Source organism: Leucoraja erinacea, chromosome 7 (assembly GCF_028641065.1).
Source record: "Leucoraja erinacea ecotype New England chromosome 7, Leri_hhj_1, whole genome shotgun sequence".
Lineage (NCBI taxonomy): Eukaryota > Metazoa > Chordata > Chondrichthyes > Rajiformes > Rajidae > Leucoraja > Leucoraja erinaceus.
The window spans coordinates 29,457,993-29,474,995 of record NC_073383.1 but is presented as its reverse complement, the minus strand read 5'-3'; the positions used below and the strand labels follow the sequence as shown (position 1 = coordinate 29,474,995).

Here is a 17,003-nt window from a genome sequence, read left to right as displayed (position 1 = left end):
CAATTTAAACTGAATATAACTTGAGGACAAAGCACCTTCCTCTGATTGTACTCACGTACTGCATAAATACGTGGTACTGCACCTGCAACTGCTCGGACAGGAAGGCTCTGCAGAGGGTAGTGAGGGGAGCAGAGAGGATCATTGGCGTCTCCCTACCCTCGGTACAAGAACTGTTCCAGAGCCGCTGTATGAAAAAAGCTCAGAGAATTGCTAAGGACAAACTGCACCCCCTCCACATACACCTGGATCTCCTGCCATCAGGCAAGAGATATCGAAGCATCAAAGCCCAGACTACAAGACTGCTAAACAGCTTCCTACCACAGGCTGTGAGGCTGCTAAACAGTCACTCTGTACTCACAGTCACTTGATTCTGTGGCTGGCACGGACACTTTAATAACTGGCACTGACCACTTAAATCAGCTGCCCCGGACATTTTTTATGATTGGTTTCTTGTATTTTAACATTGTGTTTTTACCTGCTTTTAACTATTTATACTGTTCCATCAGGGACTGGATTGTTTTTAGTGTTATTATGTGTGAAATGTTTTAAATTTCATGTGCGATGCTCCGCTATTCACTGGGAAACGTCTTTTCATTTTGCACTGTACAACTTTTGCTTGCAAGATGACAATAAAGGTTGATTGATTGATTGATTGATTGATTTCTTAATCCCTGCCTTTCAGGTTTCTGAAGCGAAATGTTTTCAGATTTTCCTATAGTTAGAAATTCAATTCCCATTGTCGTCTGTAGACCAGGAATAAGAGGTTATCACTTTATTCATCTGACATTCAGGCAGCGGACAACTATATTAACAATGGCAATAGTATTCTGAAGAAGGGTCTGAAGAAGGGTCCCAATCAAACACACCGCCTCTACATTCCATTCCATCCAGAGACGCTGCCTGACCCGCTGAGCTACTCCAGTATTATGTACAGTAGATGTAAAGAACTGCAGATGCTGGTTTGCAAAAGAAGGCACAAAATACTGGAGTAACTCAGCAGGTCAGGCAGCATCTCCGGAGAACATGGATAGGTGACGCTTTGGGTTGGGATCTTTCTTCAGATTTTCTGTGTCTTACTTTTTCTGTTTTACTTTGACTTTTGGCAATAGCGTTCCTTTTGCTTTTGGACATTAGTATGAAAGTGGACTTAGTAATTGGTAATAATGATTGGGAATTTGGTATGAGAATTTGGTATGAACTGTTTTAAACTGAGATGAGTTAGCCCGAAAGATTAACCATAAACTGAAGATAATCTTAAAAGTCATTTACAATTCACTCCTATTTCCAAAAGTCAATAAAAATTGCTGAGCCTTGAAATTCTTGGCCCATAGATATCGTTGCCATTGCAGGATGTATTGTGCAGCAGATACACATACAAGAAAGAAAGATAGAAACACAAGGAACAGTAGATATTGTAATCCTGAGCAAAACACAAAATGCTGGAGGAAGTCAGTGGGTCATCCAACATCTGGGGAGAGAATGGGGAGAGGAGATGTTTTGGGTAAAGACCCATTCTGGGTGTTAAGTGGAAGAGAGATTGATATTGGATTATTTTAAGTATTTTATTTAATAGCATCTTGGAAACCCATTCTGCTTGTAGATGTTACGTAAAATTAGAGAATTCAAGTATCATAGTACCCCAACTATTTTTGAATAAAAACATTTTTTTCCCCCTCCATTAGACAATAGGTGCATGAGTAGGACATTCGGCCCTTCGAGCCAGCAACGCCATTCAATGCAGGGGCGGAAATCCCGGGGGGCCAGGGGACACACGTCCCCCCCCATGTGTTCAGAGGTGGGGGACGATCCCCCCCCATTGTTTGTAATCCGGATTTTAAAACTCTGTGAAATCTCCGCAGTCCCACCCCACAGTGGGGGGTGGGACTGCTGATCGAGGGCGCCGATTGGACGAGAGAGACGTCGGTCAGCAGGTAATGTGGCGGGACCATGATCATTCAGCGTGATGATTGGAGAAGGGAAGTGTCGGTCAGAGGCGGAAGTAGGGGGGTGGGACTGAGGATAGAGCGCGGTGATTGAAGGAGGGAGACGTCTGTGGGGCAAAGATCAGAGCAGAACTTGATTTGCATGCCCAGGTTAAGCAAAAAACTCTCGGCAGCCCTGTACACAGACCTGCGTCTCATCCGCGGCCAGGATCGATCCCAGGTCTCAGACGCCGCAATCGCTGCCGCACCGCCACTGGACCATCCCTGTCCCCACCCGAGTGCCCCCGTTCCTCCCCCCCATGCCCGGGGATGGCCAGAGACATTGGGAGTCAGATGGGAGCAGTGCCCACAGCCAGCGCAGAGTAGCATTGCTAAACCCAGCTCAACTCCACCTGTCAACGACAGCGCAGGTTTACAGCCAGCGCGGAGAAGCAGCGCTAGCCCCAGGGCTCCTGACTGGTGTCCCGTCAGTTCAGGCAGGGCTGTAGGTTAACCCGGCGAGACAGGCAGAGTTGAGCTGAATTTAGCGCTGCTTCTCCGCGCTGGCTGTGGGCCTTACACGATTTTTTCGGCGACTGCCAGCACCTGTCACTAATTACCGTCAATAGGGCCCACGGCTGAAGACTCCGAAGCTTCGTGTGTGTGAGAGTGTGTGAGAGTGTGTGTGAGTGTGTGTGAGAGTGTGCACAGCCACCAAGAAACTGTCCCCTGTCCCCCGGTCCCCTCCATGTTTTGATAGCGATTTCCGTGCCTGATTCAATGTGATCATGGCTGATCATCCACAATCAGTACTCCGTTCCTGCCTTCTCGTCATATCCCGACTCCGCTATCTTTAAGAACCCTATCTAGCTCTCTCTTGAAAGTATCCAGAGAACCGGTCTCCACCGCCCTCTGGGGCAGAGAATTCCACAGACTCACAACTCTCTGTGTGAAATTCCACAGACTCACAACACTCCATATCTGCCCAAGCTTGCGGCTATAAAATCTGCTTATGTGTTGAATGTTATATGATGTTAAATCTTCTCAGCCTCTGAACAGACATTTAATATTGTTCAAGAAGGAACTGCAGATGCTGGAAAATCGAATGTAGACAAAATTGCTGGAGGAATCCAGCGGGTACGGCAGCATCTATGGAGCGAAGCAAAATAGGCAACGTTTCGGCCGAAACCCTTCTTCAGACCTATGAGGTACGAGATGGAGGCGCAGGCAAGTCCCGAGGAAGCAAATGTGACTGTGGTATCAAGTCTGGGTTTATATCTGGTCGTAGAGTTGGAGGGAAGGGGGAATCACAGAGGGGGGGCAATCAGAGAGGAGGTTGTTAAACTCTCTTCGGAGGGAGGAGGAGAACCTCTTCAGTAGGCATACCTTGAGTAGATAAAATGTTCAAGAAAGAACTGCAGATGCTGGAAAATCGAAGGTAGACAAAATTGCTGGAGAAACTCAGCGGGTACGGCAGCATCTATGGAGCGAAGGAAATAGGCAACGTTTCGGGCCGAAACCCTTCAGAATTTTGTCTACCTCAGACATTTAATATTGTTTTGGCATTGGAAGCAAAGCCATGACAGATGGGCTCAATGCCAAATGAGTAATAACCAAATAAATCTGAGTCATACTCACAATGATATTTATGAATTTCTCTGTATTTATAATTTGCAATTTTACCTTAAGGTATTCTGACTCTTCTTGATTTTCTTGCTTCTCATGTAAATATCGGTCAGCTGCCTCAATGGGTGAAGGGTTGTTGTTTCTGGTCTCGTATTCATCTTGGACTGTGTCTTGAGGCATGGAATGTGAAAAGTTTTTCTGGAATGTCCTGTAAGAAAATAGAATGATTTCCCACTTGCATTCCCACTTGAATGGACAGGATACAGGTGCACAACCTTTTATCCGAAGATCCAAATAACGAAAACCTCCGAATAGCGGACATTTTTTTTGGTCCTTGAAAACGTTCACCGAGGGCGGCCCGCAGAGGTGACAGCGGAACCTCCGGTTGGTCCTCGAAGAAAGGGGAACTAAATCCCCATTCATAAAAGAGAAGGTGAGGGTATATTGCGCGGGAGGGTTAATAATTGACAATATGCTGCTACCTGCCCGTTGAGTTAAAAAGTTCCCACGGTAGACTCACGATACACAGTGTATCGTGAGTTTTGCGTGGAAACGTTTTAACTCAGCGTGCAGGCAGCAGCAGATTGTCGCTCCCTTCAGTTTCACCCCACCAACACCCCTCTGCTTCCCGGCCATGTGTGTGATCCCTTCCCTCCCCTCTCCAGTTCCCCGCTCATTGCACCGGCGCGGGGGCTTTGTACTGTCTTCACGTCGGCGATGACAGCAGGTCAGTGCAGTCACTGGAGACGTCAGGACCAATTGGACGTCGACCACCAGGCCCACCGCAAGCACGGAGAACCCAGAGACCCACAGCCAACAGCAGCCCAGCCCAGCCCCGCTCCAACTACAGAGGAACCTGGGTTGCGGATGACGGGGCGCAGCTCGGGGCGTCGTAGGGGCCCATCGGGGAGCGGGTTCCTGTTGGTCCTGACGTCTCCGGCCACCTGCTATCCTCCGGGAACTGTACCGCCCTTGCAGGAGAGTGGGGTTGTTTGCAGTTGCAGAGGGAGGGGGCAAGGGCGGTGCAGTTCCCAGTCTCAGCTCCAATCCAGGGGGGTGGCCGGAGACGTCAGGACCAACGGGACAGCGACCCCCAGGCCCACTGCAAGCACGGAGATCCCAGAGACCCACAGCCTGCAGCAACTCCAGCCCAGCCCCGCTCCAACTCCAGAGGAACACGTAGGGGCAGAAGCTGTTGGTGTACAAGGTACGTCTTGTTGGGGTGGCGCAGCTCGGGCTGTGGGCAAACAGCCACTTGTCGCCGTAGCGGCCCATCGGGGAGAGGATTCCTCCGGAGTTGGAGGGGGAGGGGGGTATTGTGCTGTTTGATCGCCCCCTGCTATCCCAGGGACAGGGAGACACAGCGGTTTTTTAGACTGATGGGCAATCACTTCCAAAGTTCTGCCCACACAGTCAGTACACCTCTCCTACACTGCATTTCATACAAACATTTATTCTGCAAGAAAAAACTACATTGAAGACTCAAACTCGCGACCGAGTAACTGCCGGGATCAAGGCGCAAATTCGCGACCTTGCGGATATGAGCCGAGCACTCTACCACTGAGCCAGCCATTAAAATCTACGCTAAAAAATTTCCATTCCGAAGACCGACAAATTCTGAATTACGAAAAGTGTCTGGTCCCAAGGCTTTCGGATAAAAGGTTGTGCACCTGTAGTGCCATGTCAAATACAGATGCCTCAAAGCTCTGTGACTTGTTTAGTTTACTTTAGTTTAGAGATACAGCACGAAAATAGGCTCTTCAGCTCACTGAGTCTGCACCGACCAGCAATCCTCGTACACTAGCACTATCCTTCGCACTGGGGCCAATTTACAATTTTTTTACCGAAGCCAATGAACACACAAATCTGCACGTCTTTAGAGTGTGGGAGGAAACCAGAATACCCGGAGAAATCCCACACGGTCACGAAAAACAAATTAACTGCTGATGTTGGTTAATACCACAAAAGGACACAAAAGTTGTTGGAGTAACTCAGCAGGTCGGCAGAATCTCTGGAGAACATGGATAGGTGACTTTTCCGTCTGAAAAATGGTTTTGAACCGAAATGTTCCCCAGAAGTGCTGCCTGACCTGCTGAGTCACTCTGCATCTGCCCTACATACTGCTTATGTGTGTTCCTCCTCTACAGCACCATTTATTGTGTTCTGCTTTGAGATAGTTGGTAGTTCATTAACACATTTAAAACATGGTTTAGCTGAGAAGTAGGGTACAATTCATGCTAATACAAATGACCTCATGGCAAATTTTACAGTGGAAAGATAGCAGGAGCTACCAATTCCACGTAAATCGCTTTTTCAGTTTTCCTTGAAGGCCTGGAGTAGCAGAAGTCTCAGCCCAAAGGGGAAATTCACCTTATTTTATTTCGAAGTCACGTGAGTAACTACGTGAAGAAGCCCGACAGCCCGCATGCGCGTCAATACGTCTAACGCATGGCGCACGACTGGCTGGGAGGACCGTCGCTCCTCCAGCGGTAAGTTTAAAAACCTCACAGGTAAGTTTTAAACTTATTCTGAGGTCGTTTATTGTTGGAAATCTTCTCTTCACAGTGGTCGCTGACGGATGATGGATAAGTCCAAGGCGAACAAAACCAGACGAGCCGCGGGGAAACCGGCTACGCAGGACCGCGGGAGTGCGGGTAGCCGGCGGTTGTCTGTTTCGCCTTCAGAGTTGCTGACAGTGCGGTCGGCGACTTCAGACTTGGTGCTTGCTCAAAGCACTTTGGCAACCCCGAAAGGAGGCAAAGCTAAACACAAGCCTGAGAGGCCTGTGTACTCAGACGAGTCAGGCCAGGAGGATTCCCCTCCTACAACTATGGATTCGTCTTTGCGCGTTTATCCCGAATGTAGCACGTCATGGAGAGGATGCTCCATCATAATATGCTCCGTCAAACGGAGACAAATCAACGCAGGTCTCCTTTCATGCCCGCGGCAGCGCCTGGTCCAGGGCTGCTTAATGCCTCCCACTCTGATGAGGGGAGTGTCAGGGTTCAGTACATGACTGACTCCGAATTCGGAGGTATGTCAGAAGGACATACTGGGATGCATGAGGTGCGTGAGGCTCACCCACAAGAGTTGGCTGTCCTGGCGTCGAGATTTGCGATACCTTCGCAAACAGGGGAGCCTCTTCAAGAAAAACTGGCTTCTTGCATCAACTATCTCACGTCACATCAATTACAAGAACAGGTAATGGTTGAAGGCTGCGAAATACCATACGCCTGTGAATTGTGCATCCCTAAAAGTGCCGGCAGTCAACAGTTCCATCTGGGGTTACATTGGAGGGGGCCTTAAGGCCCAGGAAATGAAGCTCCAACGGATTTTTAAATTACTGGCTTCAGGCATCACGGCTTTTGCCAGATCTGTAGATGGCGGACCACTATCGGACGTCCAGCAGGATGCCTTGGCGTTAATGTCCAATGCACATTTCGAAATGAACTGCTTCCGAAAGAGCGCCATCAGGCCTGCATTAAATTCGAAGTTTTCAGGTCTGTGTAAGTCCAGTAATATCCAGCCGCCTAATCTTCTGTTCGGGAAAGACCTGCCTAAACAAGTGAAAGACCTGGATGATGAAGCCAAAGCTGTCGGGTTAATCATAGCACCTACGACGAGCAAAGCTTCACTGCTTCGGCGACAACACCCCTACGCCTCCATTAGCAATAAGCGGTTGGCTAAAGCTAGTGGCAACTCGAAAGTTGATTTTTCTGGGCAGAGCTCTTTTTTGGGGTGTGTGGACCAGTTACAAGTTGGTGGTAGATTGCACTCGTTTTTGCACGAATGGCGGTGGATAACCTCAGATCCGTTTATACTGCACAGTATACAAGGGTTCAAAATTGAATTTTTTCCTAACTCATTGCCACCCACACAACATACACCAAGCCGGGTATATATTCATTCCAAACAAGAAGGTTTGGATATACAAGCAGAAATTCATACATTACACAAAAAAAGCGGTAATCGAGAAGTCAAGTCATGAACATCATCAATTTGTCTCCAATATATTCTCTAGGCAAAAGAAAGATGGAGGATGCCGGATCATCCTTGATTTAACACAACTTAACTCACATGTGCAGTATAGACATTTTTAAATGGAAAACATTGTTACTGCTAAAGAACTGATTTCCAAAGGATGCTTTATGGCATGCATCGATCTCAAAGATGCATACTATTCAGTTCCCATTCACAGAGATCACCGGAGATATTTGAAATTTAGCTGGATGGGTCAGCTATGGCAATTTAAAGCGTTGCCTAATGGTTTAACTTCAGCTCCCAGTTATTTACCAAATTACTAAAGCCTGTACTCAGGCTCAAAAACACATTGTTATGGCCTATCTGGATGATATTCTAATTATAGGGAAAACGCTGTATTTGGCTAAATTAGCTGTTTCAGCCACGAAACTCACATTTGAGAAATTGGGGGTTTCTCATCCATCCAGTTAAATCCAGGTTGATACCAACTAGGGTTATTAATTATTTAGGATTTACCATTAACTCTATTAAAATGTCTGTGACTCTGCCCTGGGGCAAGAGATTAGAATTAATAGAAACCTGTAAGAACCTTGTTGTTATGGAGCAGCCATCTATTCGCCAGGTGGCTAGTGTAATTGGCAAAATAGTGGCTGTTTTTCCAGCTGCACAATTTGGGCTTTTGCATTATCAAAATTTGCAGCGTGCAAAGGAACAAGCACTCAAGTACCATTTAGGTAATTTTAACAGACCTATGCTATTACAGGCTGAAGCTATATCAGAATTACAATAGTGGATGACCAATATTCAGCATTGCTCCAGTGACATTTTGGTCAGTAAACCTTCAGTTATACTACAAACTGATGCTAGTTCTCAAGGATGGGGAGCTACTTATACCATCTCTAGTTGCGGTGGCAGATGGGATGTTCACGAGTTACCAATTCTTCATTTATATGGTATCAACTACCTGGAGATGCTGGGGGCATTTTATGGGTTGGAGGCTTATTGTGGGAATATGCATAATCTGCATGTTCAACTGCAAATTGATAACACTATAGCGGTGGCATATATTAATCACATGGGTGGAATCAAGTCAGTATCCTGTGATAGTTTAGCTAACCTTATTTGGCGCTGGTGTATTGAAAGAAGGATTTGGATTTCAGCTACCTGCCAGGTAGGTTTAACACGGTGGCGGACACTAGGTCACGTAAATTTAATGACAACACAGAATGGATGTTGGATCACAAAGTATTTAACGACATTGTTGCTCGGTATGGAACACCGGATATTGATTTGTTTGCATCTAGGCTTAATCACCAGTTGCCAAAATATGTTGCATGGGAGCCAGACCCAGGGGCAGTGGCGATAGGTGCATTCTCGTTACACTGGGAAGGAATGTTCTTTTATGCCTTTCCTCCATTTTGCCTCATCAGCCGGTGCTTGCAAAAAATCAAGCAAGATACCGCTTCAGGCATTTTGGTAGTGTCTGACTGGCCTACGCAGTCATGGTTCCCGCTGATGTTGGGAATGATAATAGAACCTTATATGGTTATTAGTAAACACAAAGATTTGCTTATTCATCCCGTGACTCGGGAATCTCACCCTCTGCAATATAGAATCAACTTATTGATTTGCAAAGTTTAAGAAGACTTTTTCTGGGGCTCGGATTATCAGACCGAACCATGGACGTGATCACTGCAGCTTGGCGGGATAGCACCAAGAAGCAGTACATTTCCTACATCAAGAGATGGGAAGTGTTTTGTTTAAATTCTAATATAACGTATAATACGGCACGGATAGCTGATGTCTTAGAGTTTCTTTCAAAATTGTTTTTTGACGAAAGATTAAGTTATAGTGCCATTAACTCTGCCAAAAGTGCTTTGTCATCATACTTGCTGCTGGGATCGGGGCACCACTCTGTTGGGTCTCACCCTTTGATATCCAAATTTATGAAGGGTATCTTTAACATAAATCCTCCCAGGCCCAGGTACACGGAAGTATGGGACGTTAACGTTGTGTTAACACTGCTTCGCGGGTGGGCTCCAGCTACATCCTTATAAGGTAATTATGCTCATGAGCTAGTTTCAGCGCAACGCGTCCAATCGTTGCATAAGCTACGGCTGGACAGAATGGTTATGACTACCAACAAAATAACGGTCTATATAAATGAGCTAATTAAGCAAAGCAGACTGGGGGTGTTAGGTCTAAAGCTGTAATTTTTGGTATATCCTATGGACCATAGATTGTGTGTTGTCACACATATTCAACAATATTTTAAGGCTACGAAGAACCTTAGAGGCACGGAGCTGGATATGTTCATTAGTCATGAAAAACACACACATGAAGGTATCAGTGCAGACCATCTCCAGGTGGTTAAGACATGTATTGGCTTGTGCTGGTTTTTAAATCTCACTCCACCAGGGCTGCAACAACATCAGCAGCGAGGTTCATGGAGGTTCCACTGGACCGCATCCTAGCGACAGCAGGATGGTCAAATGAGCGGACTTTCCAAACCTTTTATAATAAGCCGATTGCCAGGCCAGGTTCGTTTGCCGACACAATTTTGAGTTCTGTTGAATAATTTTCTTTTCCAGGATGTAAGGGATCATTATTATTATTATTATAATTTATAATTTGTTTATTAAAAGCATCAGCATGTTTTAAATCTATGTCATGTCTGAATGCACTATCTTTTCAATCATTTCTGGTCAACTGATGCAGTGCGTTTGCATGGATTCGAGTTTGCGGCATGAAATCACAGAGCTTTAAAATCTTCACGTAGTCACTCACGTGACTTCGAAATAAAATAGAAAGATTAAACGAGAACTTACCGTTTGAAGTTTGATCTTTATTTTATGAGAAGTTGCGATGAGGGATTACGTGAAGAAGCCCGCCAGCCCGCATGCGCGTCAACCTTTAAAACAGTGGTGTGAAATCACAGAAGAATTGCTGACCTAATTATAGGAAGATTTGAAGAAAACTAGAACTACCGCACGATCTTTATGAGAATAGGGTTGGGAGTGGAGGGCAAGTAATCCCTCATCTTTCTATTAATTCTGCTAATTATGCCCTCAGTCTTTGCTGGAATGGTCTCCCTCTTTCCCCTGCCAAAACTCCTGATATTGGTCCAAAAAATGACGCCTGCCTGTGGCGACTTTTTGCCAGCAGCTCAACGGAAGAGGATTATTTACAGCTTCAATAAACTCATCTGGATCAGAAAAACGGCAGAAATTGACGCCGTAACAGACAAGCTGCTGCTGCACTTGAATGCACTAGCGATATCGTGATCTCCCGCAGCTGAGGGAGCCCCCGACTGCAAGCATTCCCTCGATCGCTGGAGAACACCCAACCCGACGGAGGATCACAGGTACTGTACCTGGAAACACCAGGAAGACCTTCGGAGCCCCGTTCGTAACGGAGCTGGAGCTGCTGACTGTGAGGGAATCCCGTTCCAGCAGAGGTTCACAGAAATTGCAGATACAGTTAGTACAGTACCTGGAAACTACTGGGAGGCCTCCATTGTGTCCAGAAACGTGGACAACGGGCAGGACTTCAGGTCAGACTGAAGCGCAGGGAACTTCGGTCCCCCTCTCCCTACCATCCTCCTGGCCAATGTACAGTCCCTTGAAAATAAAGTGGAGGACTTAAGAGCAAGGCTGCTTTATCAAAGGGAGCTGAGGGAATGCTCTGTGTTCTGTTTCACAGAGACATGGCTCACCCCCAGCTCCCCAGACTAACCAGTCCAGCCTGAAGGTTTCTCCATCCACCGCATCGACCGTACACTGGCATCTGGGAAAGGGAGAGGAGGGGGCGTCTGCCTCATGGTCAACACTGCGTGGTGCTCAGACATGGCAGTCCTGTCCAACTCCTGCTCTCCACACCTGGAACACCTGGCTGTGAACGACCGTCCCTTCTACCTACCGAGGGAATTCACCTCCATCATCCTGACCGTGGTCTACATCCCTCCCCAGGCAGATGTCCATCTGGCACTGGGTGAGCTGCACGGCGTGGTCAATAAGCACCAGACGGCTTACCCTGGGGCATTTACCACCATAGCCGGGGATTTCAACAAAGCCAACATTAAGAAATCGCTCCCTAACTTCCACTAATATGTCTCCTGCAGCACCAGAGGACCAAACACCCTCGACCACTGCTACACGACCATCAAGGATGCCTATCGCGCTATCCCTCGCCCTCACTTTGGTAAATCCGACCACACTGCGGTGCTGCTTCTTCCTGCCTACAGGCAGTAATTGCAGAGCGCACCCCCAGAGGTGAGGAATGTACAGAGCTTGTCGGGGGGAGGGGGTCTGGAGATACAGAGGTCTACAAGAAGTCCAGATATGACCTTGGTATGCAATCACCTCCCATAAGGCAAAGTCAGTAGGCAGCTCAAATGTCAGCGAAGCATCACTCCCTGACGAGCTCAATGCGTTTTACGCATGCTTTGATAGGAAGAACACTGATGTGCCTTCCAGAGCCCCCATTCGCCATGATGGTATTTCGGTCACAGTCACAGAGGCCGACGTCAGAAGATCCTTCAGAGGGGTGACCCTCGAAAAGAGCCTGGACCTGATGGTATACCCGGTCGTGTTTTAAAAACCTGTGCAGACCAACTGGCTGGAGTTTTTACGGACATTTTCAACCTCTCACTTCTGAGGTCTGAGGTTCCCACCTGCTTTAAAAGGGCATCAATAAAAGGGCCCAAGAAGAGCAAGGTGACATGCCTCAATGACTATCGACCAGTGGCACTAACGTCTGTGGTGATGAAGCGCTTTGAGAGGCTGATCTCATACCGCCACAACAGATCAACGATGGATGCGATCTCATTGGCTCTCCACTCCGCTCTGGACCACTTGGACAAGAAAAACTCATATGTCAGGCTGATTACAGCTCGGCATTTAATCCAATCATCCCCTCCAAGCTGGTTACCAAGCTCTCAGATCTGGGTCTGCGCATCCCTCTGCAATTGGATTCTTGACTTCCTCATTCACAGACCACAGTCTGTTCGTATTGGTGGAAATGTGTCATCCTCGATAACAATCAGCACGGGTGCAGCTCAAGGCTGCGTGCTCAGCCCCCTGCAGTACTCACTCTATACTCATGACTGCGTAGCCGGACATAGTGTGAACTTCATCATCAAGTCCGCCGACGACACCACTGTTGTGGGACGTATCACTGATGGGAACGAGTCAGAGTATAGAAGTGAGACCGACCGATTGACAAAATGGTGCCAGCACAATAACCTAACTCTCAACACCAGCAAAACCGAGGAACTGATTGTGGACTTTGGAAGGGGTAGGGTGGGGACCCCCAGTCCCGTTTATATCAACGGGTCAATGGTGGAAAGGGTCAAAAACTTCAAATTTCTGGGCGTGCATATTTCCAAAGATCTCTCCTGATCCCAGATCACTGATGCAATCATAAAGAAAGCACATCAGCGCCTCTACTTCCTGAGACGATTACGGAAAGTCGGAATGTCAAGGCGGACTCTCTCTAACTTTTACAGTTGCACACTAGAGAGCATGCTGACCGGTTGCATCATGGCTTGGTACTGCAACCTGAGCGTCCAGGAGCGGAAGAGGCTGCAAAAAGTTGTAAACACTGCCCAGTCCATCATCGGCTCTGACCTCCCTAACATCGAGGGGATCTATCGCAGTCGCTGCCTCAAAAAGGCTGCCAGCGTCACCAAGGACCCACACCATCCTGGCCACACACTCTGCTCTCTGCTGCCATCAGGTAGAAGGTACAGGAGCCTGAAATCTGCTACATTTGCAGTTTCAGGAACATCTTCTTCCCCACAGCCATCAGACACTTCAAACAAACTCAGACCTATAACAGCCTAGTGCACTTTATCAGTTTATTTATGTGTATACATATATATATATATATATTCTATGGTATATGGACACACTGATCTGATCTGCATTTATGCCTACAATATTCTGTTGTGCTGCAGCAAGCAGGATTTTCATTGTCCTATCTAGGACACATGACAATAAACTCTCTTGACTTGATTTGATTTTCCCTACAATCCTGAAGGATGATCATTTTTCCCTTTCCAAGCTTTGGACTTTCTCTCCCTTCTGCCTCAATTGCTGACTTTCTTTCCAAAAGGAAAGCCGTAATAACATCCTTGCTCACATTGCCTGTTAAAATTTCTTATGGGGCTCAAGATTCTGTATGATCTAATTTGAGAATTTACCTTCAGGCTTATGTCCCATCAGCTGGATGTTTAAAAGACGAAGTTAAAGTAGAAAATTAGTTAGTTTGTGCTCTACGAATCTGACTCTATGACACTCAATCTATGGTTTGCAGAAATGGAAGTCATCCGGTCAATTTTAACTGGGTAGTTTTCATGAAGTGCTAAGATTGAAGCCCAAATCCTTAGGTACTTTGATAATCGATAAAAATATATAAAAACATAATTTAGATGGTAATATCAGTGCAGTTTTCAAAGGAATCATAATATTTGGACCAAATAAGAAGCACAATCATTTTTAACATTCCTGTGAATTTTCTAGCAATATTGGTATGTTTTTATGGTCAGTGTTACATTTATGGTACAAAAAAGCTTCCATTTTCATCACGATTAAATGAATTGGTGTCACAGATGAACAAATTCTCCAGTTACTTACTGATCGTTTCCTTGGAGTGAAGATTCAGAAGTCAACCACTCAGGTTTCCTGAAGGAAGCCAAAGTAGGTTTCAGGGACATGTCACCAAAAGTCAATAAATCTGTCAGCAAAATGGAAAAAAAAGCATTTAACAGTGCTATTGTTATTGTTAAATTAATCTATAACAATATGTGAAAAATGATTCAATTCCTCTTCCTTTGGCAATTTAGCAATGAAGCAGGTGGATTCCATCATTGTGAATTGGAATAGGTCCTCTCATATTGGAACACATTAAGAATATCACATTTTTGCATCCACTCTCTACACACTAGGGGCAATTTACAGAGGCCAATGTGTAGAGGCTTTTCACTGTACCTTAGTACATATGATTGGTGTCTGGATGTTACAAGCCTTGCGGCAATGTGAAAAACATTGAGCCATTGTGGAAGTATTATATTTTTAGCTACAGGAGCATTACCTGGCAGACCCCCTCTCTTTGCCAACTTCACATACTCAGAATCAGAGTCAAATACAACATTACGGCGACCTCGGAATCGTTCCTCGCCAGTTGTCATGTATCCAAGACCAGGCATCAGTGACGTTTCACGTTGTTTATTATTGGAATTTTCATCTTTTAATTGTGACATGGTTTTCAATTGTTCTGTATAAAAAATTAAGCATTTTTTCAAAAAATGTTAAATGTTCTTCACATGACATTTTCCTTCCAGGTTTGTTTGGTTAGAAGTAGCAAATTACATTTACAATCTGCCTTAATAACTGGTTGCCAACTTTAATGGTTGCCAACTTTTCTGTTGACACTTTTGTTGGGATTTGAAACCCAAGGGAAACTTTGCTTCACCTCTGGCTGGTTGGGAAGTCCAGAAAATGATCCACCCCTGTTTATGACCAATTATCTTGTGTGTCTATTTAAATAATTGTGTGCACTAGGAAATATATTCTACTCAAGGGAATAAATGTTTAAAAGTAGATTTCTGGCATTTGGAACTGCATAGCCACAGAGTACATGAATCTCCTTCTCCTGTTCTTTGCAAAATCAGTATTTTTGTTTAAATGGGGTGGTGGGCTGACTTGAATCATTAAGCATGTCATGGTAAAGCTGGATGTTAGGAGGTTGCAGGGTTTGTGGGTACCAGGGTTACAATGACACAGGTGAGGTATAAGGCAACTCAGAGCTGATTGACATATTCTATTGAAATAGCCAGAACATGTCAAAGGCAAGATAGTACAACACCATTCAACATATATTCAACCTCTCAGAATTGTATTTAACTAAACTCTTCAGTGAAATGATTTAAATAAGATTAGTAGTAAGATTTAGGAAATTCAATAATTTTTAGAAGATGCCAAAAGGTTACTACTTCTTTTCCCTGCTCCCTAACGGTATAGAAGCTTGAAAGTGCATAACACCAGACTCAAGAACAGCTTCTTCCCCTCTGTTATTAGGCTTCTGAATGGTCATAGAAACATAGAAACATAGAAAATAGGTACAGGAGGAGGCCATTCGGCCCTTCGAGCCAGCACCGCCATTCATTGTGATCATAGCTGATCATCCCCAATCAATAACCCAATAGCCTGCCTTCTTCCCATATCCCTTGATTCCACTAGCCCCTAGAGCTCTATTTAACTCTCTCTTAAATCCATCCAGTGATTTGGCTTCCAACTCCCTCTGTGGCAGGGAATTCCACAAATTCACAACTATCTGAATGAAAGTTTTTTCTCACCTCAGTCTTAAATGGCCTCCTCTTTATTCTAAGACTGTGCCCCTTGGTTCTGGACTCGCCCAACATTGGGAACATTTTTCCTGCATCTAGCTTAGTCCTTTTATAATTGTATATGTTTCTATAAGGTCCTTCTATAAACTATTGTGCTGACCAATTCTCCTCTACCCCATTGCAGACATTGGACTTTGTCTATGGAACTGGTGCGCTACAACGCTATCTTCTCCTTTGTTCTATCTATTGTACTTGAGTTTGGCTTGAATATATTTATGTATAGTGTTATCTGATCTGTTTCGATAGCATGCAAAACAAAGCTTTTCACTGCACCTTGGTACATGTGACAATAATAAACCTAAAGCTGAACATGGGAAGAGGAACATTATTTTCAAAGCTTACACATATAGAATGGCCTTAGAGTTGAAACACAAAGTGCTTCCAACCCCTACATTAATTATTCACTTTCTGTAGGGATTGCTATATATGGGGAAATTAATGAAAGAGAGGAAAAGAACATTAATTACTCCAAACTACAGCTGACTCATCCAGATTCACTTCAACAGTAGATTTTATGGCTGAAATTATTTAAATGTGTAGCGGAATTAAGAAAAACCTATAATTTGATCTAATTCCACTTTTAATTATTCTCCGTTGTTTTCTCATTATGTTAGCTGTTGGCTTGGATTGTTGTGTTAGAAAAATCTCTTTCTTTCACTGGGTATGTGCAGCATGTATATGTGCAGAAAAGGAATATGCTGACTCTCAAATATTGACTCAGCATGCTTTCAATCATCTTGTGGGAAAAAAATCAGGACTGAAGGCAATAAAATAATTTTTTTGTTAATTCACAACCTGCTTATTCTATTACTGAGTCGCAGCATAAATGAGATTGATACGATCACTTGACAGCAACATAATACATTACATGCAATCTATTCTAAGAGTGTTACTAAATATAGCTTTTTCTGCTGACTTATTGCAGAATTTGGAATGCTTTTAAATCAATCGGACATGGATGGATTACTTGCGACTTATAGGATGAGGGTCTGGGTTTAGATATTGTAAATTCCTAGTATTCATGAAATTCTGAAGCTCTGTTTGTAATCCAATTGATTGTTTCAAAC

At 45.0% G+C, this 17,003-nt stretch overlaps 1 protein-coding gene across 4 annotated transcripts in view; it reads right to left on the bottom strand.

Moving 5' to 3' along the window:
- The window catches only part of c7h7orf57 (chromosome 7 C7orf57 homolog), an 83,977-nt gene that overhangs the window by 33,619 nt on the left and 33,355 nt on the right, over positions 1 to 17,003 (bottom strand). For all 4 annotated transcript variants that reach the window (XM_055638108.1, XM_055638107.1, XM_055638109.1 and 1 more), the window contains exons 3-5: positions 14,622 to 14,804; positions 14,165 to 14,264; positions 3,606 to 3,756 (exon numbers count right to left, since the gene is read on the bottom strand). In XM_055638108.1, coding sequence (XP_055494083.1) covers positions 3,606 to 3,756; positions 14,165 to 14,264; positions 14,622 to 14,804 — 434 coding nt within the window. The remainder of the gene's footprint in view (positions 1 to 3,605; positions 3,757 to 14,164; positions 14,265 to 14,621; positions 14,805 to 17,003) is intronic.